The sequence below is a fragment of the Acartia tonsa genome, chromosome 7, assembly GCF_053477335.1.
Source record: "Acartia tonsa isolate MP-2025a chromosome 7, ASM5347733v1, whole genome shotgun sequence".
Lineage (NCBI taxonomy): Eukaryota > Metazoa > Arthropoda > Copepoda > Calanoida > Acartiidae > Acartia > Acartia tonsa.
In genome coordinates this window covers 47,800,289-47,824,677 of record NC_137266.1, presented here as the reverse complement: position 1 = coordinate 47,824,677, position 24,389 = coordinate 47,800,289, and the positions used below count along the sequence as shown (strand labels likewise).

Below are 24,389 nucleotides of genomic sequence, written 5' to 3'. Positions count from 1 at the left end.
TTATAGTCAAAATTCATAATTATATTCGTGTAAAAATATTTCCAAGGTTAGAATTTCAAAAAAAGAAAAAGTTAATACAATATTTTTTTTCAAAACAAAAATATTTCCTATTACAAATATATGTTGTTTAGTGAGACCAACCGTTTAGATTGACTAACATTATTAAGTATTAATATATTGAAAAGTCCTCTATTAGATATTTTTTGAACAACATAATATGAAGATAATATACAAACATTAGAGATAACAAATATAAGTTTGTATGTTTTAGAATTCTTCGTACTTGTCTTTTAACTTCGTTTATTTGTTTTTGAATACTTATTTCCTTTTCTTACTTTATTAATCAAATTTTCATAAATTTTTAAAGATACCTTTTGAAAGGAAAGCTTTTAAAATTTGTTGACAGTCCGTCTTGTATTTTTTTTCTCGTAGGCGTAGCAACTCTATAGTCATTACCGTAATTCTTTTTAGAAGATTGATGGAATTATTAATATTCTCACTATGAATATATGAATCTATTATCTTGCATTAATTATCCTTCTATCTCTCAAAGTTATCTATCTATCTATTTACCCAGGACGGAGAAGACATTGAACTTTATATTACACTAGTCCCCAAAGTTCTATGATAACTTTTCCTTATTCGTTAGCTTGATAACTTTGGGGACTTTTGGTAGGTTCATAAAGTTGAGTGTCCAAACGTTTCAACCACTATTTGTAATCTACAAAAAGGGTATTTTTGTGTTTCATCATTAGGGATTTCGGCCATTGTCTTATCCCTTTAGATCTCTGTATTTACCTCTGTAGAAGCTTGATTGCATGCTTAGATTGGAAATCTTCGAACTGAATGAGAGCTCGGGGCCATCTAAAAAAATATAAGATTTTTAAATTTTGCAATTTAAACTTTTTTCTAGATTTATTTTTATCATTCTTTATTTTCATGATATCATGATAAAAAAACAAAAAAATCTGATTGGCTCTTGATATATAAAAGTATTTTAAACTTTTAAAAAAGATATATTCTTGAATTCATCAATAGATTTATAATATTCATTTTTTGTTATATATATCTGTTCCTATCTACCTATTTTATACCTGAGTTTAATGGCAGCCATGAATTCATCAATAAGTTCATAATATTCATCTCCCTCCAACCTTGGGCTTCTCAGACCCAGATATCTAACAGGTCCAAGTTTTTTAGTGATTCATCTTAAAAATCTCATATCATAAGCCCTACCATCATGATAAGATGATAAGCGATTTTGGGCCGTAATAAAAACACAAATATTGTTTTGTGTCAAAGTTTACTGTAAGGTTAGGTACTCATAATGATAATTTAGGGCTAGCATTACTTACAGGATGGTTCAAAAAGTTAATTTGGAGAATTCTTTTCTGATAAAAAAGAAGGTTTAAATGTATAAACAAATGTATTGTAAAAGAATGGATGTATGATTACATGAATATGATAACAAAGATTTCTCGTCAATTTAACTTGCTAACATGGACATTTGGCCAGTTCGTTCATCTAGTAGGAAGGTAGGGGATGGGTTTAAGGGGATAGTAAGGGGGTTCGTAATTTTAGCCTTCTACAAGTTTACTTTATTTGCTTGATAATCTGGTGTAAGATCCAAGTAATAATAAATCCTTTAGTAAAAGTAATACAAGTCTATAATACAAAGAAGGCAAAGCTATTTTACATTTCATTACCATTTTTATTTAAAAGGTATAAATTGTAATGTGAACAAAATTTATCTCAATAAAAATAATAATGTTTCTGTAGTGTGTGTAAAACCAATAAAATGTAGGAAGTTAAACAGTAATGTTTAGTTACTAAATTTTACAGGTGCAAGGAAATAAGTCAGTAGGTTTGGAATAAATATCCTTTGATCATTAGGATGATTGTCTGTTGGTATCGAAGAATCTCGATAACCGCTTAACCGATTTGGTCCTCCTTTACAAAGTCGGTTTTCATAGGTTCAAAGAAGGTTTATGGTTATCTAGGGGGAGGGCACAACTACCCACTCAAGCGAAATCACCCCTAACAAAAAAGGACACCCCCCCCCCATTTTTTCATTTTTTTTTGACACTAAAATACCCTTCACACCTCAAGTACACAAATATGCCACCAGGGGCATAGCCACAAGTACATATATAAGAAAAAGGATGTTTGTCTGTCTTTCTGTTTGAGTATACCGAAGGATCTCACTAACAAATGAACCGATATGGATGAAAGACTTTTTTCCTCTTATTTCCATTATTCTAATAAAATAAACATAATGTTAACAATTCAACTCTTTATACTTATCCCTATTTCCCTGACAAGTTATTTAATTTAAAGACTTGGTCCCTGGGGTCAGCTTTCAACTTCTCATTGTTTGTACCAACATCAATAACTGCGGGCAGTACACGTCTACAAACATTAAAATAGTTATTTATCGCATAATATAATAAACAGCTTTCCGCTAATATTAAAGTGAATAATCATGAAGATTAAAACCAGTTTTGTAGACCCTGAGGGGCCGAAGCTAGTACCTATTAACTTTATAATTTTTATTTTAATATTCGTGGAAAATTGTTTATAATACGATGCTATAGATGATGTTTAAGTTTGATCGGTTCTAATCTTGCGGATATTAATCGGTTTCGAAGCCATACTAGAAAACAAATTATTTAATTTCAACACAATAAAACAAGAAAAACAAATATTAGAAATGTGCAAATAAAAGTACTTCTATTATAATTATATGGTAATTTCCCTCAAAGAGCCTAAGGAGCACAGGAACCCCTTCAACTTAATTTTTTTTCAATAAGGGGGAGTATGTTTCATTTATGAGAGGTCAATACATGCGATGACCTAACCTTTACCAAATAAAACCTAATAATGCATCAAATGAAGAAAAGCACTAAGAAGTACCATTATTTTTAATTTATTCTTTTTAAAATAGAGGACCAGGTTTTATGTGCTCAACTAAGCTATTTAAGGGAAATTTTGGGGAAACTACAATAGAAAACTTAAAGATCCAACTTCAATTCTTTGTACTGCTGCTCAGTTCAACGAGTGTCAAATTATTACTATTTAAAAAAGAAACATCATACAAATAAGTCTAACAATGTTAATATTTTACTTTTATCTAATAATCCTTTATTTGTTGAATTCAACAACTTATATCCAATACCATACAGGTAAAGTTCAACTGTTAACCAATATAGCAGTTACTCAGTCTGACGTTTGTCAAATTTTACCTGGGATGGAATCCTCCAGCGGCCACGTACAGGTCAAGTTTACCAATAGATATACCAAGTCCGCCAATACCAAGATCTCCAAGACCAAGAACTCTGAAAAGAAAGCCAATACAAATTTGTATAAAAAATTATCTATATAAAAAATTCCAAAAATGCCTTCTTTGAAAAAAGAAGAAAAAAACATTAATAGTTTGATGTAGACAACAAATTTACTAATCATAGAAATTTTAAGATATATGAGAGTAGATGATAAAATTTATTCTTATACTCCAAATATATTTTAGAGAAAAGGTTTTGTGATTTTATTTAACATCTTAAAATATTTTTTTTTATTTTTCCTTTCCTTACATTTAACTTTTTAAGCTACATAAAAATTCTTTGTTTTTTGAAATATATGTATGTTAATATCTAATCATTTATAACTTTGAAGTATTTTATGATGACTTCTATAAATTTGACCCCTAATGAAGAAATATATAATGTAGAATTAATTGAGTAAAATCATGTGTGGCTTGGCAGTGTAAATGGCTCAGTTATGGGATCTACACATGGATAATGTACTGACTGAATACATCAGAAACCAATATACATCCATTATTTCAGCTTATCTTTACTCCAAAAACGTGTCTTATCAATCTTAGAAGAAAATCATGCATACTCATATTTTGCTAGTCTAAGAACCTTAAACACCAAGGTTCAACAATTAAATTTATAATATGATCTACTGAGGTTTAGCTAAGAAAATAATTTAAAATATATCTTAGGGTATGTATGACGAAAGAATTATATAAATAAATACATACTATACTAGAATTTAAAAAAAATAATAGTAAAGTCTTTATATTACTATCAGTTATGGTGTCGTAAAGAAGAAATATTGGAATTGCCACTAGAAATTCTTTCATTTTATTTTTAACTGATTTCTTATAAAATTTTATTTTAAACACTTACATAGAACATTTTACTATAAAGGATTCTTTTGATGGGACATGAGCTATATGTAACTCTGTACCGATTTTATTTTGGATCTTTAAAATCAGCTAATAGCCGATATAAAAATACAGTTAAGTCCCAACAAAAGAACAAAAAGTAAATTTGCTGGCAGACGAAAAGAAACTCTGCCACTTTAAACAGGTATTTGTCCGGATTATACATATATACTTTTTTCAATCTTTTTATTAAGAAATTTGTATCCACAGGACTACAATACATTTGAATTTCAAAAAAAGAGATACAAAAATGCAGTAAGAATATTCAAAATTACTCCATGAGTCCATAAGGGCTATTCATATTTGCAACCATTGTTATACTTTTGGGCAGTAAGCCTAATGGCAAAAATAAATTATAACAATAGTCTTAAAAACTACTAAAAAAACATTCTTGCAAATTCTACTGAAAAGATACCTGGAACCATCTGTAACTACCACAGCATCGACCTCATTACTCTCCCAGTTGTAGACCATACTGGCCATCTCACCCTTATCTAGTAAATAGTTACCTGGATCCATCTGTAACTACCACAGCATCGACCTCATTACTCTCCCAGTTGTAGACCATGCTGGCCATCTCACCCTTATCCGCAGGACAGAAGTACATTCCTCTGGGACGTCTAGATAAAGAAAATATATTGATATAGAGAAATGTGTAATAGTTATTTATCGCATCGATCATATTATAAACAGCCAAAGGTAAACAAAATTGGTTTTTATATCATGAATTTATATTTTCATATTATTTTTCAATATGGCCTAGAACAGGTTCTAATCCACCGGATATTAATCGGTTTCGATTCCATACTGGAATAAATATATTTCTATAAAATTTTAAAATGAATTTCAAATTGTAATTTATCTTGTAATAGGAACAGAAAATTTTAAAGGAAAATTGCAAACTACCATCTAATTTTTAATTACACCTTTTTAATTTTTATTTAATTTTACAAATTTAGCTAGAGAGCTTGTTAACCGAAATTTTGAAATCCCAATACCTGTAGTAAAATCTATACTTTTATATACCTGTAGAGATGGGAGAAATGAGAGCAAGCCCAACCAACTGTGGGTGTGTAAATAATGGGAGCCTGAAAACATATAAATTTGTGTTAATTACCTCTTAACATCACCTATTGTGTCAGCACATAGAGCATTATTGATAATTAAGGAAGCTATTTTCAATAATTATCTCAATATAGCATTTTGATTGAAGCATTTCATATCATGAAGTGTTGATATAAAATTGTTATCAATTATCTGGTTTTTGTTTTTAGTCAACCCTATGAAAAAATGTATGATTGTCTGCATTATTTCTGTAAGAATTTTCTAAATTATTACCCAAATCATAATATGTTTGCTTTCTTAGGAAGAGGAGATAGGTGGTAATATAAGTAATTCGAAAAGCTGCCTTCCCCTTAACTCACTTAACTCAATCCGATCAAGGCTCATACCCCCAGGTAAATCCTTAGTACGCCAATTCAATTCATTATTACTTGGATCAAACGCCAGATTTTCATGTTCCTTTAAACACGTTGCAGGCTTAAATAAAAATTCATCTCTTCCCCTCCCCTCTTACTGGATAGACGAATTGGCCAATGCTGACCAGATTTATAAAAATCAGATTGCTTACCATGCTGTGGAAGTTATCCATAAGAATTCTGTAGAACAAGGTTTCATTTCTGTCCTGGACTGACTGAAGTACTTTCCATTTTCTACAATAAATGTAATTCAAAATTTGGATTAAAAGTTTGATAACAAGGCTCAGTTTTTTTTCTGGGAATTAAAAATACATTTTAGGTCTGTATAGGTTTAAATTCTTGTCAAAAATTTAGTTTATTGGCTACAATTTTCCTGTTCATATATCCGTCATTCTACATTTTTACTTCATTCTCTCATAAAATTAAATAACATAAAAACTTGGTATTACATCAAATATTATATTTGACCAATAAAAGAGTAAAGAGAGCTGAGAATAGAAGGCAGGTTTATTTTTCTAAACAAAAAAGCTTGAGAAATGAAAAAAAAGTAATTTGACTTTTGTGAAGAAGTATTACTGTTTTTTCCAAGTACTAGCAATTGTAAATGGTATTATCAAAATTTAATTTGGATACACAGAAAACAAAACTTTATATGGTAATGAATTCTACTATATTCAACTATAAAACCAAGTTGAGCTCAATTTCTGGTGAAATGATTGTAAAACCCTTTCCATCCTAACCATTTCCTGGATACAAACAAACTTTGAAAACACATTAAATGTTAGAAAACATATGTTTAATGCATTCTCTTATATAGATGTCTTAACAATAGAGATCCACTTCAGAAAGTAAACAATGCCAGCTAATATTGAGCTAAGATATTTTTATGGAGTATGGTTAACAAATTCTAGAATGTTATATTTCTAGTATAGAATATTTTTATACTAAAAATTGAAATGAGGAATAAAGTAACATAAAATTTAAAAAGAATCTATGAATAGTATTTTGATTATTTCCTTCCTACTATTGTGAACCCATCTATTCCTATTGTGTGGAGAAAGAGGATGTATATTTGTAAATATTGAAATGTATTTGCTTTTTTTATACAAAATGCTGAAACAGGATTTTAAAAAAGGAAATAAAATAAATGCAAATCAAAATTTACTTTTCAAGCAAATAACAAAATAAAATATTCTTTACATAAAAAAAATAGTTATCAAAGTGTATGAAAAATGTATTTGTGTTGGTTATTGAGGGTTAGGGAAGTTCCATCATAGTAAAAGCATCCCTAAAGTTTTTATCTGATTTTGTATTTTGCCTACAATTAAAAACATATTACCTAATATTATCAGGATTGACACCGCTCTTGATAATTTCATCATCTGGTTCCTATAACAAAATAATTATGCTAAATAATTTTTCAACTAGTTAATGACAATAAAGCAAAGCAATTAACAAAAACAACATAGGTAATATATGCAAGGTTGCCAACTCACCAAAATATTAGCAAATATAAATTTAATTAAACTTAATATTTATTTATGGTACAAATATTAGAATTACAAAATGCACACTTTTTCTCAAATTAAAAATCTGCCAAAAAAATAATTTTGCTATTGTTACCATTTATATTTCAATAAAAATGCTATAGATATTTATGCAAAGGGGAACAGGTGATTTAATTAAAATATTAGACACATCAAGTGGGACAAGTACTTGTGAATTGATTAAAGCATGTAAGTGAGCATTTCAAGGGGGTGAACAATTACCAACACAATTACATGTATGTGGGGACCTCTCTAAATTCTAAATACCTCGCCATACAAAGCAAACCCCTGGAATATACAATTAGTAATGTTTTATGATAACTTATCATTTAGTTTCTTTTAACTTTTAATCAAATTATCAAAAGACACAAGTATTTTCATTTTTATTGACAATTTGTTGATAATATTAGATTGAATAATAATTTTAGTATTAATTTAGATTTGAGAGTGAGATGAAATAAATACATTTTGTTTTAGATCAGAAGACTCAAAGTAACAAAACTTCTATTCATCAAAAATAACCTAACATAAGTACTTTCAAAATAAATGGGCATTTTAGCAAATATATGCCTTAAGATATCTTTTAGTATCAACAGATTGGAAAATCTACCCTAAAATTAACTTATTTGTTTATATCTAAGAGAAAATATTGACCCCTGTATCAAAAACTTACTCTCTCAGCTCTTGCTGCCCAGCCAAGTTCATACTCCTCCATAATTACTCTCTCCTGTTCGGGGAGCTCCAACCTGACAGAAGAAAATAACATAACAAAAGGTTAGAAAAGAGAGGTAAGACTTCATGAAATTTACTATGGACATTTTATGACAATTCATATTGATAAGAAACATGTAACACCATAATTATTGTCTTATTGATTACACTACCCAGATATTTTAAATTTAGAATTTGATATCAATTTTGACAAAAACTGACATATCTTATTAGAAAGAAAATACAATAGTAACTGAAACTCTACATAAAATTGCTTAGGATTAGTTTTGATCGAGCCGATATTAATTGGTTTTGAAGCAATACTGAAAAACTTTTTCTAAAATAACAGTTTGTATGCAATATACAAGATTGATTTGAAGCAGATTATTTTTTATACCTGGTGGGAGGTACAAGACCTCTGATACTCAATCTATCTCTTTCTGACATGGGGAAACCAAGACCCTTGTTGAAGATAGGGTCAGAGACAAGATTCTTGCCTAAATAGGCAATTAAATTCAACTTACATTTCAATTGGAAAGATTAGTTACACTTTGTTATTGATACTTTAATTATGTTTTAATTATTACTTTGTTGGTTAAATTGATATTTTATATGATATTTAGTTGTGAGTACCTTTCTTTCTAACAATTTCAGCTTTCAGGTACTTGCCACCATGCATCTTGGATGTGATAGTGGCCCTCTGCTCATAATTATAACTTCCCCTCCTTAAATTTAGTATTTGTGTTATACATTTTATTTGCAATCATTGGGTATGGTATTTGCTATACTGCTTTTGTACTTTACTTTAATTTGTATAAAAATTACAATACTTTTTACATTTACATAACAGACAATTCTGTAAACTATAATTGCTAAATCTGTTTTAGTAAACTGGTTATTAAATACAATTGATATCAGTATTTCTCCATTATCATTGAAACATTCATATAATATAGTATTTATCATCGAAGTAAGTTAGTCATTAGTAAATATTTGTTTATTTCAAAATTGCAAGCAATGTCATTGTCATGTGTTTAACCTTCATAGATAGATAAATATTTCAGAAATGTCAGTATTCTGAATTATATAAAATTTAGATAATAAAAATTACATATTTTGCAGCATTGCTAGCCCCTAGTCTCGATCAGGGCATTGCCTAAAATTTAGATAGGTTATATAGGTAGTGGAATGGAAGTGTCTTTTCATAAACTAAAACCAATTCAAAGCCTTGTGAATGGAAATCTTATTACTTTCTTATTTAGGTTTATAAACTTGTTTTTTCTCCTTTATACCCTAAATCTGTTACTATGCAAGATTTGAAACATCTAAAAAAGTACATAATTTTGTAAAAATTTAATAAATATTGTTTGAAAATAAGCTTACCTACATAGTTCTAGGCACCTAAATTCCTAAAAATCCCTAGAGGTTATTTAGGCACAGGTTTTTAACAAGGAACAGAAAAATATGAGTACATTGATCTTTAATAATATACTTTATATATTAAAAGAAAGCCAAAGAGAGAAAACTATGGGAGTATGCATTGCTACAAATTCTTTCTTTTAAAATGTAATCTACAGTACATTCCTATTTTCATGTACAGGGATTAGGATTCTGAAACAAATGCTATGGCAGGTGTAATGCTTAAATAAATTATTAGAGGGAAGTTAGAAATAGGTTTCACATTATTCATTGCTAAGACATAGGACATAAAAGGCTAGATATAACAGGGTATAATTTGTAATAAGATTGTATAAGCTAATGGTGCTCTTGTAACTTTTCCAGGATATTTTTTAACTGGAATTTATATAAGAGGTGATTTTTGTAACATGTTGTTGTTGTTGTAGCCAAAAGTATCGCCCGTCTATCCATGATCATCGAAGGGTTGGCCTGTATCTAGGCCAAGGAATGTCGCAGCAGCCAGAGGGTCGTTCCATAGTGATTCAGCAGTTAAGTTGGTTGGGTCAGCAGGACAATTGAAGAGATGGTTAGTTGTATGTGATGGTTGGTTACATTTGGGACATTTGTCTTCTATCTGTATAGTATTCTCTGTAACAGCTGACAGGTACGAGTTGAGCATAGAAGAATATCCGGATCTTAGTTGACATAGCATACTTCTTGTTTGTCTGGGAAAGTCTCTTTCAGCCTCGTTAACAGGGGGGGGAGGGGCGTCTAGAACTTTATTGTCTGTAAGGTTGTTGATGGATTTTCTTACACACTCAGTATGGATTTGTTTAAGTAGTGGTTTATAATTTTGACTGTTTACACCACTTTCTGGAATCATGTCTCTGGTCTCATTTCCAAATCTAGTTTGGAGGGTTTGCTTAGTGATACGGCGAGGTGGAGGGCCGTAAAGGTCAACATGATTAGGGTGGTCATCTTTTTGAGTGGCAAGGAGGAATTGTCTAGACAGCATTTCAGAGTGGTCCTTGACTTTCATGATTTTGCATTCTGTGTTAAAGTGATCGATGGGCGTTTTATTAACACAGCCAAGTGCGACTCTTAATGCTTCACTCTGTGCTACTTGGAGATGTTTCCAGTTAACGTCTGCCAGGTTGGGGGTCCAGATAGGGCTACAGTAATTAATTACTGATTGTCCTATTGCCTTGTATGTAGTAAGAATAGTTTCTTTTTCCATACCCCAGGTGGTGCCAGAAAGTGATTTTAAGATGTTATTGCGAGATTTAACTCTGGATTTAATATCGGTAGCATGGTGTTTGAATGTCAACAAATTGTCGAAGGTTACACCTAGAAATTTTGGGTGTTTGACAGTGGGAACAGGGGTGCCGTTGATGGAAATGTTTAGCTGTTCACTGCATTCATTAGACCATGTGGTGAAGACTGTGGCTGTTGACTTAGCTGGGGAGATAAACAAATTCCTTTCTTTGAACCAATTATCTAAGGTGTTTAAATAAGCATTAATCTCTGAGCAGACAGGTTCCAGGTGTACGCCAGAATTGAGGACATTTGAATCATCAGCGTACGTGACTAATTTAATGTTACCTGATGGATTAGGCATCTTACTCATGTATAGGTTGAATAAAACAGGTGAAAGGACCCCTCCTTGTGGTACACCCTGTCTCATTTTCCTGTACCTGGATCTGCGGCCACGGAATTCAACAAAAGTCTGTCTGCCTCGGAGGTAGGCAGCCAAGAATCTTTTAAGGTGGTGGTTCAGGTTAAGTTCATAGATGTCGTTCAGCAGAATCTCGTGGTTGACAGTATCAAATGCTTGGGTAAGGTCAATAGCAACAGAAATAGTTCTCTCAACTGGCCTTGGTTTATTGAGACCTTTTTCAATGTATGTTTTAATCTCTTGAAGTGCAGTTGTGGTAGAATGTCCTTTTCTGAATCCATGTTGATGGGGGGCGAAAGGTATGGATTCAGTGATCTGGGGGAGAAGAATGCTTTCCAGAATTTTGGCGGCTGGGGACAGAAGAGATATTGGTCTGTAGCTCTTGCCTTGGTCTGATGGCTTGCCTGGCTTGAGTAAGGGTATGATGCGCGCGGTCTTCCAGAGTGATGGTATTATGGCTTTGGAAACACAGTTGTTAAAGATATTAGTCAAATACCTTATACCATGTGGGCCGAGATGTTTAAGCATCAGTGGTGAAATGTTGTCTGGACCTAAAGCCTTGGAGGCTTTACATTTCTTGATGGCTTCGGATGTTTGCTGGGTGGTGATGATTATTTTCTGGTCCTTGGTAGATTTTTGAAGGTTGCGCAGTGTTCGTCTAAATTGCTTTGTTGGTTTAGATGTTGGTCCTGGTGTGTATTGGCTGTTGAAATTGTTTGCGAGCTTTTTTCTGTCACAGAAAGGTTTGTCGCCAAAATAAATGGCCTGATTATCTGGCTGGTTTGGCTTGCCTGACAGAGACTTGATCGTATTCCAGAGCTTTTTTGAGCCGGGATCACAGGTATTGAGATGTTCCTTCCACTTAGTTTTCCGATGTTCATTGATTTTATTATTTATCTCTTTGTTTAGGTCAGGTATTCTAGGGTCTGCAGGATTGTTGGCTCTGAGGCCATCTCGTTCATCTATAAGCCTGGCTGCCTCGGTGGGAACCTCATGGATGACGTTGGGTAACCTGCCAGCTGGTATGAATTTGTTTGCAGCTTTATTTAGGATGTTTCTAAATGATTTTTCAGACTTGTGTACGTCGTTGTTATGTGGAATCCTTGCAAAGATTTCTTCTGTGAAGTCAGTAAAGCCCTCCCAGTTGGCCTTGGATACGTTGATAAATGTTTTGTTTTCTGCTTTTACTCTCTGTGTTGTTGTGTTTAGAGAGATAATAATTGGTAGATGATCAGAATTTAAAGCAGGTAACACTTTCCAGTCACAGGTAGGTAATAAGTTGGATGATGCCATTGATATATCTGGTGATGATGAGCTATTGGCTGTGACTCGAGTAGGAGTGTCTTCATTCAAGATACCAAAAGGGATGTCGCCAATGAGATCTGCAATTTGTCTGCCTCTAATGTTTTCAGTAGATTCACTATACCATAAAGAATGGTGGCCATTAAAGTCACCTAAGATTAAAGAGTTTGGGGTGGCCTGTTCAAAGATGCTGGTAATGTCTGGAACATAATCTTGTTGGCAGCTGCTGATTGGGGGAATGTATACATTACTGATTTGTAATGCATCCATTCTACCTGGGATGGTTATTGTCAGGATTTCAATATGTTGATCGTTGACGAGTGCTGGAGATGTTATTTCAGTCTGGAATTGGATGGATCTGTGGATAAGGAAGGCGAGTCCTCCTCCTTTGTTGGTTTGGCGATCTTTCCTAACAAGTGTGTAGTCTTTAATATCAGCGGGTTTTGTGTTGATGGTAAATTTTGTTTCTTGTATTGCTGCAATGTGTACTTTATGTTTCCTTATAAAGTATAGTAGTTGATCTACTTTGCTGGATAAACCATTGATGTTGTGCTGTAGGATGTTTAGTTTGTTGTATGGAAGTTGAGGTGTTGGTATAGAGTGGAGGCGGGGGGGAGGGGGGGAAGGTGGAGGGTTTGATGAAGGGGGAGGGGGGGAAGGAAGGGTAACGGGGGGTGGGGGGCAGCAGGGTCCAATCCAGTTAGGTAGCTTTTTTCGTGCATTTGCGTTTTTAAGTTTGGAGCATTTCACATGGAGCCAGAGATTACATTTGGTGCATTCTACGGATGGTCTGTGTTCAGAAATTTGTTTGCTGCACACTGGACAGATCCAGGTAGGACCTGGATTTTGCTCAATGCCAGCCTTGATAAGTAATAGCCGGATCAAACAGGCTGGAAGGGGTTGATCCTTTGTCAAACTAATTAAAAAGATGGAGCTGAGTGTAGAACTTCATTGTCGATTTTACTGAAAAACCTGGGCCTCTGGTGCTGGTAGTGGATGACGGTGATACTTTGGAAACAGGGCGTAGTTCCCTGTTGTAGGTGTTGGCTCTTGGCACCGATGTTGTTGGTGGTAGATTCGCAGCGTAGATGCAGCCAACGTAGAATCTTTTGTAACATGTAATTTCATAGCTAGTATTTAAAAAAAACTAAAAGATTTGGGTATAGTCCCTTTCGTGACAACGCCTCTTAAGGGGCGTTTCGTCGTATTTTCACAGTTGCTTTTGATAGGTTATTTTAAGTTGGGTTAGGTGATTGCCCTGCAGGGTTAGTAAATTGGCCCGAAGGGTTTAGAGCCCCCGAAGGGGCTAGAAGTAGGGGAAAAGCTACTGTGAAAATATGAAGAAACGCCCCTTAAGAGACGTTGTCACGAAGAGGACTATACCCTAAGATTTTTTATTATGTAGTATTCTTAATAAGGAAAAATATTTTGCAATATTTTTGCCTTAAAAATGATAAAAGCTACTAAATCCTAATAATTATAAAAAAAAACTTTTCCAAGGAATCTTTATCCCAATCTTTACATTTTTGTTATGTATAATTGCATAATATTTTAAAAATGTAAAATGCAGCTTTATGAATTTAAACTATTTCCTTAGTTATAGGTTATTAAACCCCAATAAGACAGGTTAATAATTGAGTGTACAAAATAAGGAAGAAATAAATACTTGAATTATACCTAATCGATAGAATGAATTAGTCATCATTGTTAAAGATTCAGTTTTAGATTAACATGAAAGAATATGAAAGAAAAAATAATTATACAGCTGTCAATCTTTACTTCCTCCTATTATATAAAGTAGTAAGGGTTTTTGTTCTCAATAACTACTGAACTGATTGCTTTCTCCCTTTGAGGAAATCATCACATAGATCCAGTAATGGTTTTTGGCAATTATATTTTCAGCTTTAAGTCTTAAGATGGTTTAAATTCTAGCCCCTATCTGCCTGTTCGAGTATATAGCCCCTAGAGGATAGGGTGAGTAGTAGCTAAATACTTTTAAGCCAAAGTACTTCAAAATATTTACTCTTAATGCATTTTCTTAAATATATGTAGAAAGAGATAACAAAAATTTAAACAAAATCCTTAAAACTTTTATTGGAGCGCCTTTTGACCCCCGCCCTTTTTTAATTCTCTGAGGGGCACAAACGTCTTTAATGTAGTGTTTATAATAGACCTTGCAGGGTTAAGATGAATGTTTAATTAAGTGGGTTGATCGCTAACAAATTATGGGATTTTATAGCAAAATCTGCAAACGCATCAATGTTTAATTTTCAATGTACTTTGCAAATTCAGGGAAGAAAAGATACATATCTATTCAAATATAAAATAATTTTCTGTTAATGGTAACTCTAGCTCATCAGCAAAAACAAAAACAAGAAAGAAGAAAATTTTAAATGCTAGACATAACTTTCGATTTTTTACTTTGATAATTTTTATCATTTATTTTGAAAATTTAGATTTTTATGATTTCCTTTTATTTGATTACTAGTTTTAACTGCTATAGGTAATTACATGTTCTTAGAAATATTTTTACGCAAAAATACAAGAGATTACTGGATTATTACGCATGTTCTAAAAGATTGTAAACACAGGGAACAGTAGGTATAAAACAATGGCCGATTAATTTATGTACACCACCAATCATGATACACAAAATAACCCACAACTAGATTACAATTAGTGTTTGAAACGCTTGAACACTCAACATTATAAACCAAACAATCAAAATTCAAAAAAAGCCCCCAAGGTTGTGTAGCAAACGAAAATGGAAAAGATATCATAAAACTTTCGGGACTAGTGTAATTGTGGTAATACGACACCCAGACGGACAGGCCGTTTACAGAGTTGCTTCGCTGTGACTTATGATAACAAACCCCCTGCACTAATCTTATTATATCACCATCTATCTCATGACCGCTGTTGACCCCGCAACCCAGTGGTCAAACTGGCCTGCCTAAATGTGGGGAGGGGACTCAAACATGCAACTATCACGCGTCCCTCACGCGCTTATATAACCGGGAGGCGTTGCCTCCCCTTTTACCACCGCTGCCCCCACAGCCTGTCTACCGCCGGGAGCTAAGCCCTAGCGTCCCACACCCCCTTCAAACCTAACCATTGTTATAATCACGGCAATCGGATAATTTAGCTCAGACGGCTACAGAACTGAGTCTAAATTGGCAAGTGTAGCTGGGACAAGCCCCAGGACACCCAGGCCAAACCTACGAGACAGACAGCTGGGTGCTGGTCTCCCTAAGAAGGCAATGTGTGGCTGCGAAGCTTCAGCACACAAGTAAGCCCTACCACTGCGACGGATAGCAGATTTTGAGCCACAGGCACGGCAGGACGGGACATTCCCTGCCGCTGCCTCCCAGGATTCGAACCCGAGGCGCTGCAGGACGGGCCATTCCCTGCCGCCATTTTCGGGATTCGAACCAGCGGCGCTGTAGGACGGGTCATTCCCTACCGCCGTCACCCCTCTGAACCTTGCAGGACGGACATTCCCTGCTGCCAGTGCTTCCAGAATCACACCTAGAGCTCCTAGTGATAACAACACATAAGTGTGTATAAATGTCAACCAAGTGATAAAAATAAATATAAAATTGTTGACCCAGTGATAATTAATAAGCTCTAGTGATTCGAAGCTACAGTCTAAGCCACCATGGTAAGCGATACCACCATAGCTGCGGTTCGGCCACCACCAAAGTTTCTGCCAACCCCAGCCGAACGAGAGGCCCCCTTGTCTCAAGGGCAGGACCTCCACTTCCCCTGCCATGTCAGGGTGAGGTTCCCTACTCCTGACCCTGCCCAGCATGTACAGGTTGATGCCATGATCGATTCTGGCAACTGTGTACCAGGGTCTGCTGTAATTTCTGAGCACCTCATGCACGCGATGGGCGTACAACGCATGTTGATTCCGGACAACACCCAAATCCTGACTGCTAACGAGGAAGGCCAGCCCCTCCAGGTAATAGGAAAATTAAAAGAGTTATATATGGCAGTCTCACACACCCTTATACTCCATCTATACCACGTGACTGTGGTCCGAAACCTCTCACACCCTCTGAACCTAGGAGGGTATTTTCTCAAGGAGTTCGGAACTAGGCTCTGTTTCGACATGCAACCACCTTGCTTGTGGGTGCGTGGGGAGTTTATCCCACTCCGTGGCGTCCCCATTGACCGGGAGACAGCCGAGAGAGAGCTAAGTTATGAGGGGCCTCTGCCAGGCCCCCTGCCTGAGCAGCCGCGTGTGGTTGAGAAAGGCACACACTGGGTGGACGCAGAGCTCAACGCACACAAGGGAGCTAACCTGCTAGCCATGGGGTTGCCCCCAGTGCCCAAGGTGCCGAGGGAGAGCCTGCCAACAACGTTCCCTGAGATTGCCAGCCCTCCAGAACCAATCTTCTCCGCCGATACCTTTATCAACGGCCAGCCGTGTCCACCTGGCCCCCTCTACCTGGGACCTCCAGCCAGTCCACCAGCCAAGCCCGAGTCTAGACCCGTCAAGTCGCGGTCTGATGTACCCGGAGCCACACTCAACTCTCAGGCCTCAGCCTCTCCCGGCGCCGTGCCCGTCAAGTCGTGGCCGGCTGCCTCCGGAACCATGCATGGCTCCGCTACCTCAGCCTTTCCGAGCGCCGAGCCCGTCAAGTCGCGGCCGGACGCCCACGGAGCCAAGGCTGGACCCAGCACTTTGGCCTCTCCCAGCGCCGAGCCCGTCAAATCGTGGCCGGACGCCCTCGGAGCCACACCTGGCTCCGACACGTCAGCCCCTCCAGAAGCCGAGCCCGTCAAGTCGCGGCCGGTGGGTCCCGGAGCCAACGCTGACCCCGCACCAGCCACGTATAGGCTAAGCGCTGTCACCCCAACTGATGGCCAGCCACCCCAGCTCCGCACAGCCAAGCGGGTGGTCCTGCCTGGCCGCGGGGTCATGGCGGTCCCTGTTGAGCTAGTAGGCCATCGCACCAAGGATGCCATCCAACTAGCTGCCCCAGAACAGAGGTTTGGGGAGGATCTTGTTATCCCAGAGGGCCTGTATGCCCACAGGCCTGGCTCCGCCACTGTGTTTAGAGTACTGGTGGTAAATGAAGGGGAGATGCCCCTCTTGCTGGATGCTGGCCTCCCAGTGGCTGGGGAGCTGGTCAAACCTGACATTCTAGAGGTCTCTGATACGCCTCCCCCGCGTCTCCACTCGTTCCAAGAACCTGCTGAGCCTCCAGAAATGCAGGAGTTGTGGGAGGCCCTGGAGATGGAAGACAATGAGTTCCTACGCAAGGACCCCTTGCTCAAGAAGGAGGTCTGGACTATGTTGTCAGAATACAGAGACGTCTTCTCCAATTCTACCCCCGGCTGCACAGATGTGGTTGAGTTGCAGCTGCGCCTCAAGCCAGGGACCCAGCCGATCCGCCAGAGATTTAGGGATCTGAACCCGCGGCAAGAGGCTGAACTGGAGAAACAACTGGACACCTGGCTACAGGAGGGAGTTATAGAGCCGTCAGACTCCGCCTGGAGCAGCCCCCTGGTGCCCATCAAGAAGAAGGACGGGAGCACCCGCTGGGCCGTCGACTACAGAGCCCTCAACAAGTGCCTGGAACTGGACAGCTACCCCCTGCCTAGGATCCAGCAGTTGGTAGAACGAGCTGGCGGGCACCGTGTCTACAGTGCTTTAGACGCGGTGGCCGCATACTACACCATCCGTGTGTCCGAGGACAGCCGGCCCTGCACCGCCTTCACCACCCCCAGGGGCTTGTATCAATGGAAAAGGATGCCCTTTGGCCTGGCTACGGCACCGTCTGTCTATTCCAGGTTTATTGCAGGGGTCCTAAACCCACTAGGCACAGCCAACCTCCAGTCATACCTTGACGACGTCCTGACCTTCCACCAGGATACCTGGGCCCACCTGGCCAGGCTCCGAGAGGTCTTGGAAGCCCACCGCAGGGGAGGGATCCGCCTAAAGCCAGCCAAGACCAAGCTGTTCCGATCCAAGGTGGATTATCTGGGCCACACCCTCAGCCGTGAGGGGATAGCCATGCAGGAGGACTATATTGACCGTATCCTGGACTGGCCAGCCCCCAGCACCCCCAAGGATTTGCTGGCGCTGCTGGGGTTCTTTGGATACTACCGCCTGTTCATCCCAGAGTATGCAGACCTCACCTACGAGATGAATCGGCAGAAGACGGCCAAGACCCTAACCTGGACGCCTGAGATGGAAGCCCAGCTGCTGCAACTCAAGGACAAGTTCCGCAAGGCCCCCATCCGAGCGCCGCCCAGGTTTGATTTGCCAGCGGTGTTCCAGCTCACCACAGACTTCAGCAGCCGCGCCATCTCTGCCATACTGAGTCAATGTCAAGATGGCAAGGAGAGGCTGATTGCCGCCGTGGGGCGCAAGACAACCGACCCTGAGACGCGCTACCCGTCCTGGAAGGGAGAGATGGCCGCCATTATGTATGGGATCCGAAAGTTCCACGGCATCTTGTCCTACCGCAGCTTCCAGATCAACACTGATTCCTCAGCCTTGCTACAGATGAAATCACTGAACACATCCACAGGGATGGTGGCCCGCTGGCAGGAGGAGCTAGCGGCCTTAGACTTTACCGTCTGCCACAGGCCTGGCACCCAGAATACCAACGCCGACGTCCTCAGCCGCCGGGAAGATGCCAACATGCCAACGGCTAGCGCCGAAGAATTAGCAGAGCAGGCTGAGTATATCCACACCCTTTGCCAGCTAGGGGAGTCCGCAGCTAGCCGGCCCCCTGCCGCCCGACTGGATCCAGCTAGAGTATTGGAGGCCCAGACACAGGACCCCCTTCTGCTCCGTGTCCGCCAATGGGTGGCTGATGGCAAAGCCCCAACTAAGGCTGAGCTGCGTGGCAAGGAACGAGACGAGCAGCAGTATGCCAGCCGCTTCCCAGCCCTGGGGCTTGACGAGCATGGCTGCCTCACCACCACTGACCAGACTCTGACAGGGGAGAGGACAAGATACCTGCTGCCTTCGGCCCTCCAGCAGGACGCGTTCTTTCTAGCCCATGGGACCCCCATGGCTGGGCACTTTGGGATGGACGCGACTATCGCCCGCGTTGCCATGCACTTCTGGTGGCCCAACCTGGCCCGTGACATCCGTCTGATGGTCCAAACTTGCCCTGAGTGTGTCCAGAAGGTTACCAAGGAGAGACTGAAGCAGGGGATCCACGTGCCCTCCCGCCAGGGGTATCCACAGCAAGTCCTATTCATCGACCTGGTGGGGCCACTGCCAGAGACCCCAGCTGGGAACCGCTACATCCTCACCTGCCAAGATGGGTTCAGCCGGTTTGTCAGCCTCTACGCCATCCCCAACAAGCGCACTCTCACGGTGGCTGAAGCCCTGTTGCACCGCCACCTGGCCACCTTCGGATGCCCCCTGAAGATCCATTCCGACAATGGAATGGAATTTACCGGCCAGGTATTCCAGGAACTGGCCTCCAGACTTGAGATTGGCCTGACACATCCACCACCCTACAACCCGCAGTCCAACCGAGTGGAGAGGTTTCATAGGACACTCAACACAGGCATGCGCCTGTTCCTAGACAGAGACGATAACAACTGGGAGCCCCACCTGCCGGCCATCGCCTTCGCATACAACACCAAGGCCTGCAGATCCACTGGCGTGACTCCGTTCCTGGCCTTCTTTGGGAGAGAGGCCAAACTTCCGGTGGACATGGTACTGCGGCTGCCAGAGACCGAATATGCTTCAGTTCCAGCCAACGTCCAAGCTCTCTTGCAGCGCTACTATGCAGTGTATGATGCCATCCAGCAGAAGGAGGAGGGAGCCATCCGGAGGAGCGCGGCAGCTTACGAAGGCACGGCCAAGTATGAGGTTGGAGACTTGGTCTGGTACCTGGCCCCCCGCCTGGTGCCAGGGAAGGCAGCCAAGATTACCAAGAGATGGACTGGCCCCTGGAAAGTAGTGAGGAAAGCTACAGAAGTCCATTATGTCATCAAACCTGCCTCTCCAGTAGCCAGGATCTCAGAAGTTACCGCGCATGTAGGCCGACTGCGCAAATACACTGGAGATGTGACTGCCCACCAGATCCCAGCAGACATCCAAGTTGATATGGACGGCGACGAGGATGCCACCGAGCTGCCAGTTGGAGCGGCGGCGCCCGCAGCTAGCGACCCAGGACAACTCCCAGTGCACCAGCCAGCCGCAGCCGCCCCACAGCCTAGCGGCCAGGATCGTGACCCAGTAGAGGAGAACCTGCAGGAGCAGCCCAACGAACCACCGCCGCCGCCGCCCGCTCCAGAGCCACCCAGAGATGCCATCTGGAATCCTGACGCGGACATGGAGAACCTGCCAGCCAGCAGCGAGCCTGTAGGAGAAGAACCAGCCACTGCGATGGAAGAGGCCGCCCCAGAAGACGAAGCTGAAGCCATGTGCCCCCTGTTGATGACAGCCATCCCCATCCGGGTAGGAGCTAGGAGACCAAGCAACCTGAATCAAGCAGGCGCCCCCATGGAGTTCTATGCGCCCTTTGCCATCGTCATTCCCCCCTTAGGAACCACCAGAGTCTGCCTAGGCCTCCGTGTCCAGTTACCAGCCGAGGCAGAGCTAATCCTGCAGACGAGGCAAAATTTCCAGCGGCGGGGCTTGGCCGTCGCCAACCCACGCCTAGAAGCCAACCAGGAGCTGACAATGCTGATAACCAACCACAGTCAGACCGAGCAACGAGTGTCCCAGGGAGCCTGTGTAGCCCGAGCTGTCCTCCATCGAGCTGTGCCCCAAGAACTGCCTGTCCTGCGCAGGCATAGGCTGTCGTATCCCCAGGTTCAAGGCCTGGTGGCTCAGGAGCCACGCAACCCTTGAAGGGGAGGTTGTGGTAATACGACACCCAGACGGACAGGCCGTTTACAGAGTTGCTTCGCTGTGACTTATGATAACAAACCCCCTGCACTAATCTTATTATATCACCATCTATCTCATGACCGCTGTTGACCCCGCAACCCAGCGGTCAAACTGGCCTGCCTAAATGTGGGGAGGGGACTCAAACATGCAACTATCACGCGTCCCTCACGCGCTTATATAACCGGGAGGCGTTGCCTCCCCTTTTACCACCGCTGCCCCCACAGCCTGTCTACCGCCGGGAGCTAAGCCCTAGCGTCCCACACCCCCTTCAAACCTAACCATTGTTATAATCTGTTGTATATATATAGTAAACATAACTTGTAAATATTATTCAGTTTAAATATATAATTTCTGTATGATTGAATCCTGCTTGTTTGTTTGGTAGAATAATTAAAGGCTAGGGCTCGTTGAATCCGAACTCGTTACCCCGTGGGCCGAGAACGCTCGGCTTACCAGATAATAAACATCCCAATGTCATTTTCCTCCCTGTTGTAAACATGCATGAATTGCAGGGAAGGTAAAATCAATAGTGGTAAAATCTACTCGACTTTCAACCCTCTATTAAGTATAAAAGATACCAAAAGACAGCTTGCACACAAGATAATTGTTTGCAAAAATAATTGTTATTCATTATTCTCTCCCTACATCCCCAATGATGTGTTATCACATATAATAATTAATAGAATTTAAAAATACTAAACGTTTGTTTATAGTACATTTTTTCAAAAAGCACAAATATTATAATTTAAGGCATTTTTTTAAAGGTTATCAATATAACTTAACAATTTGAGTAAAAAAATAGAGAAGAAGAAGTAAATCAACTGTATGTCTCCACACCGAGGATCCTGAGCCGACTTTCAATTGGTTCTTTTAAATGAACCAATAGCGTCAGGAATATTAACACAGCCAAGTCTCTATAAAAGAGCAGAAAGCAATTTGCTAGCAGACGAAACGGGTACCCGACAGGGGGATCCAGTTAGGATGTCTGGTTATACATCTATATTTATAGATTTATTACCTAACCTAACCAAAAGTAATAAATATAAAAAAACAACCGCATTTCCTTATTTTCAATTCATTTCAAAATAGGGGGGGGGGGGAGTTATGAGTGCTCTGTAGGGTACTTTTTGCGAGTATTTTTCATATAACGTTAATTGTAAAAGTTATCGATAATTGCTTTATAAATGGATAATTATACACTGAAAAACTTCATTGAATGTATAAAAAAACATATTTATTATAAAAATGTATTTCAGTTGATTTCTCTTAAAACCCTTTCATCAAAGTTTTGAATTTCACTTTGTAAGTCAATTTAATAACAAGGGTGACAACATCCATAAGTAGCGAGCATAGAAGTATAAAAAATATGGAAATACTAGAGATATTGAGAGATGATACAATGGACGATAAATTTATATACATCCTAAATAATGATAAACAAAATTACCCCTTCTAAAGATAACTATTATTAGTTGAAAAGTTCAAAATTTAAAAGGTGCCCACAGGTTTCATTAAACGAATAAGAAGACATAGCTATAAAACTTTGGGTATGTTGCAGTACATTGTCTCCCCCCCCCCCCCCCCCCCCGAGTAGAGTAGAGTAGACGATTAAAAAACCAAGCATCTATCTTTACACAATAATATTACTAATATCTACTTAAAAGGATGTTGTCATCCTTGTTCGCTACAAATGTATATTTTAGAAAATACACTAATAATTGATAATGATAAGTTAGATGATTTAAAGGTTATACAAGGGTCTAAGAAGGATAAGGCAATGGCCGATATATCAATGTATATCCAAAATGATGATACACCTTTTGTACATAACAATTAGTGGTTGAAACGTTTGGACACTCAAATTAAAGAAACAACTAATCAAAATCACATATAAAGTCCCTAAAGTTGTTAAGCCAACGAATAAGATAACGTTATTATAAAACTTTGGGGGCTAGCGTAATAAACAGCCCAATGTCCCTTAGTTATATATACAATAAGCATACAATTAAAGTATAAATATAATATTTATTTTATTTTTACTAATACCTGATGGCTACGCCAATAATGGCAGCCTGGCTAAAATGACCATTCATAATGCTATTGCTGATCAAACTCGACATTGTTGTCTGGAACATTTTGGATGTTTTCTCACTTGCATTAACTTTATGTTTATTTTATTAGTTGTTAGTAAAACTTTTAAAAATCGTTTGGAAGATTTCTAAAATTAAAATTGGTAGATTTTCTCCTTTCGAGTTTTATTATGTAATTCTAATAGCAGGCCAAAATTCGATGTTAACACTCAAATATTACTAATATGTTAATGTATTTACCTACAATTTGAATGGTGTATGTCGACTAAATGTTATACAATTAAAATTGGCATGAAGCAGTAATAATTTCTACAATAACAAGCGTTGATTATCAAATACAAAAATTTTGTCAAAAAGTATTAAAAAAATATCATTGCCTTTTGTAAAGTTTTATGATTTAAGAATTAAAAATGTTTATATCAAATACACATCTAGGTTTGTAATTCAAATTGTTCTTAATGTTTTCTATGCTGTTGATTTAGATTTTAATTTAACTATTTTTAGGTATCCAATATTAAATTTCAAGTTTACGTATTTTTGGAATTTAATGTAGAAATCGGGCAGAAATATTGTTAAATAGTTGGAAAATGTATTTAACGCATCGTATTGTAGGCGACTTTCCACGGATATTAAAATGAAAAATTATAAGATTAAAATAAATTTTGTTAGCCTCGAGGTGCCGGAGGCCAGTGATAACTAAACTAATATTAGTTTTATGATTTGTATATTAATATTCGTAGAAAGTTGTCAATAAAACGACTCAATACATGACTTTTCAGTATGGATTAGAACCCATTCTAATCCAGCGAATATTAATCGGTTTTGAAGCAATACTGGAAAATAAGTACAAGGTTGAAACAAATACCTCCCATCTAAAGTAGTTAAATCTATATAACAGACAGCACACCAATATGCAGGATAAAGTTATTAAGGTAAGAATAGGTATATCTATATTTTTTGTGAGGCGAGCTGATGTACATATCCTTAAATGAAGGCTTGTCACGACCGTAAAATCAAATTCCTTACAACATTAGAAACAGGTCAAAATAAAAAAAAACATATTTAAATTCCTAGACTATAAT

The 24,389-nt window shown here is 38.9% G+C and overlaps 1 protein-coding gene across 4 annotated transcripts in view; it reads right to left on the bottom strand.

The window, feature by feature from the left end:
* LOC145323878 (uncharacterized) overlaps window positions 1-23,401 on the bottom strand; it is a 44,360-nt gene extending 20,959 nt beyond the window's left edge. For 2 of the 4 annotated variants that reach the window (XM_080166463.1, XM_080166465.1), the window contains exons 1-13: window positions 23,264-23,401; window positions 8,601-8,692; window positions 8,365-8,464; window positions 7,930-8,002; window positions 7,524-7,544; window positions 7,049-7,098; window positions 5,862-5,943; window positions 5,258-5,319; window positions 4,741-4,851; window positions 3,243-3,335; window positions 2,349-2,409; window positions 1,095-1,180; window positions 799-864 (exon numbers count right to left, since the gene is read on the bottom strand). In XM_080166463.1, the coding sequence (XP_080022589.1) occupies window positions 799-864; window positions 1,095-1,180; window positions 2,349-2,409; window positions 3,243-3,335; window positions 4,741-4,851; window positions 5,258-5,319; window positions 5,862-5,943; window positions 7,049-7,098; window positions 7,524-7,544; window positions 7,930-8,002; window positions 8,365-8,464; window positions 8,601-8,692; window positions 23,264-23,352 (986 nt within the window). In that variant the 5' untranslated portion in view covers window positions 23,353-23,401. The remainder of the gene's footprint in view (window positions 1-798; window positions 865-1,094; window positions 1,181-2,348; window positions 2,410-3,242; window positions 3,336-4,740; window positions 4,852-5,257; window positions 5,320-5,861; window positions 5,944-7,048; window positions 7,099-7,523; window positions 7,545-7,929; window positions 8,003-8,364; window positions 8,465-8,600; window positions 8,693-23,263) is intronic. The other 2 variants (XM_080166464.1, XM_080166467.1) reach the window with 1 other exon arrangement.
* Window positions 23,402-24,389: the final 988 nt, after the last annotated feature.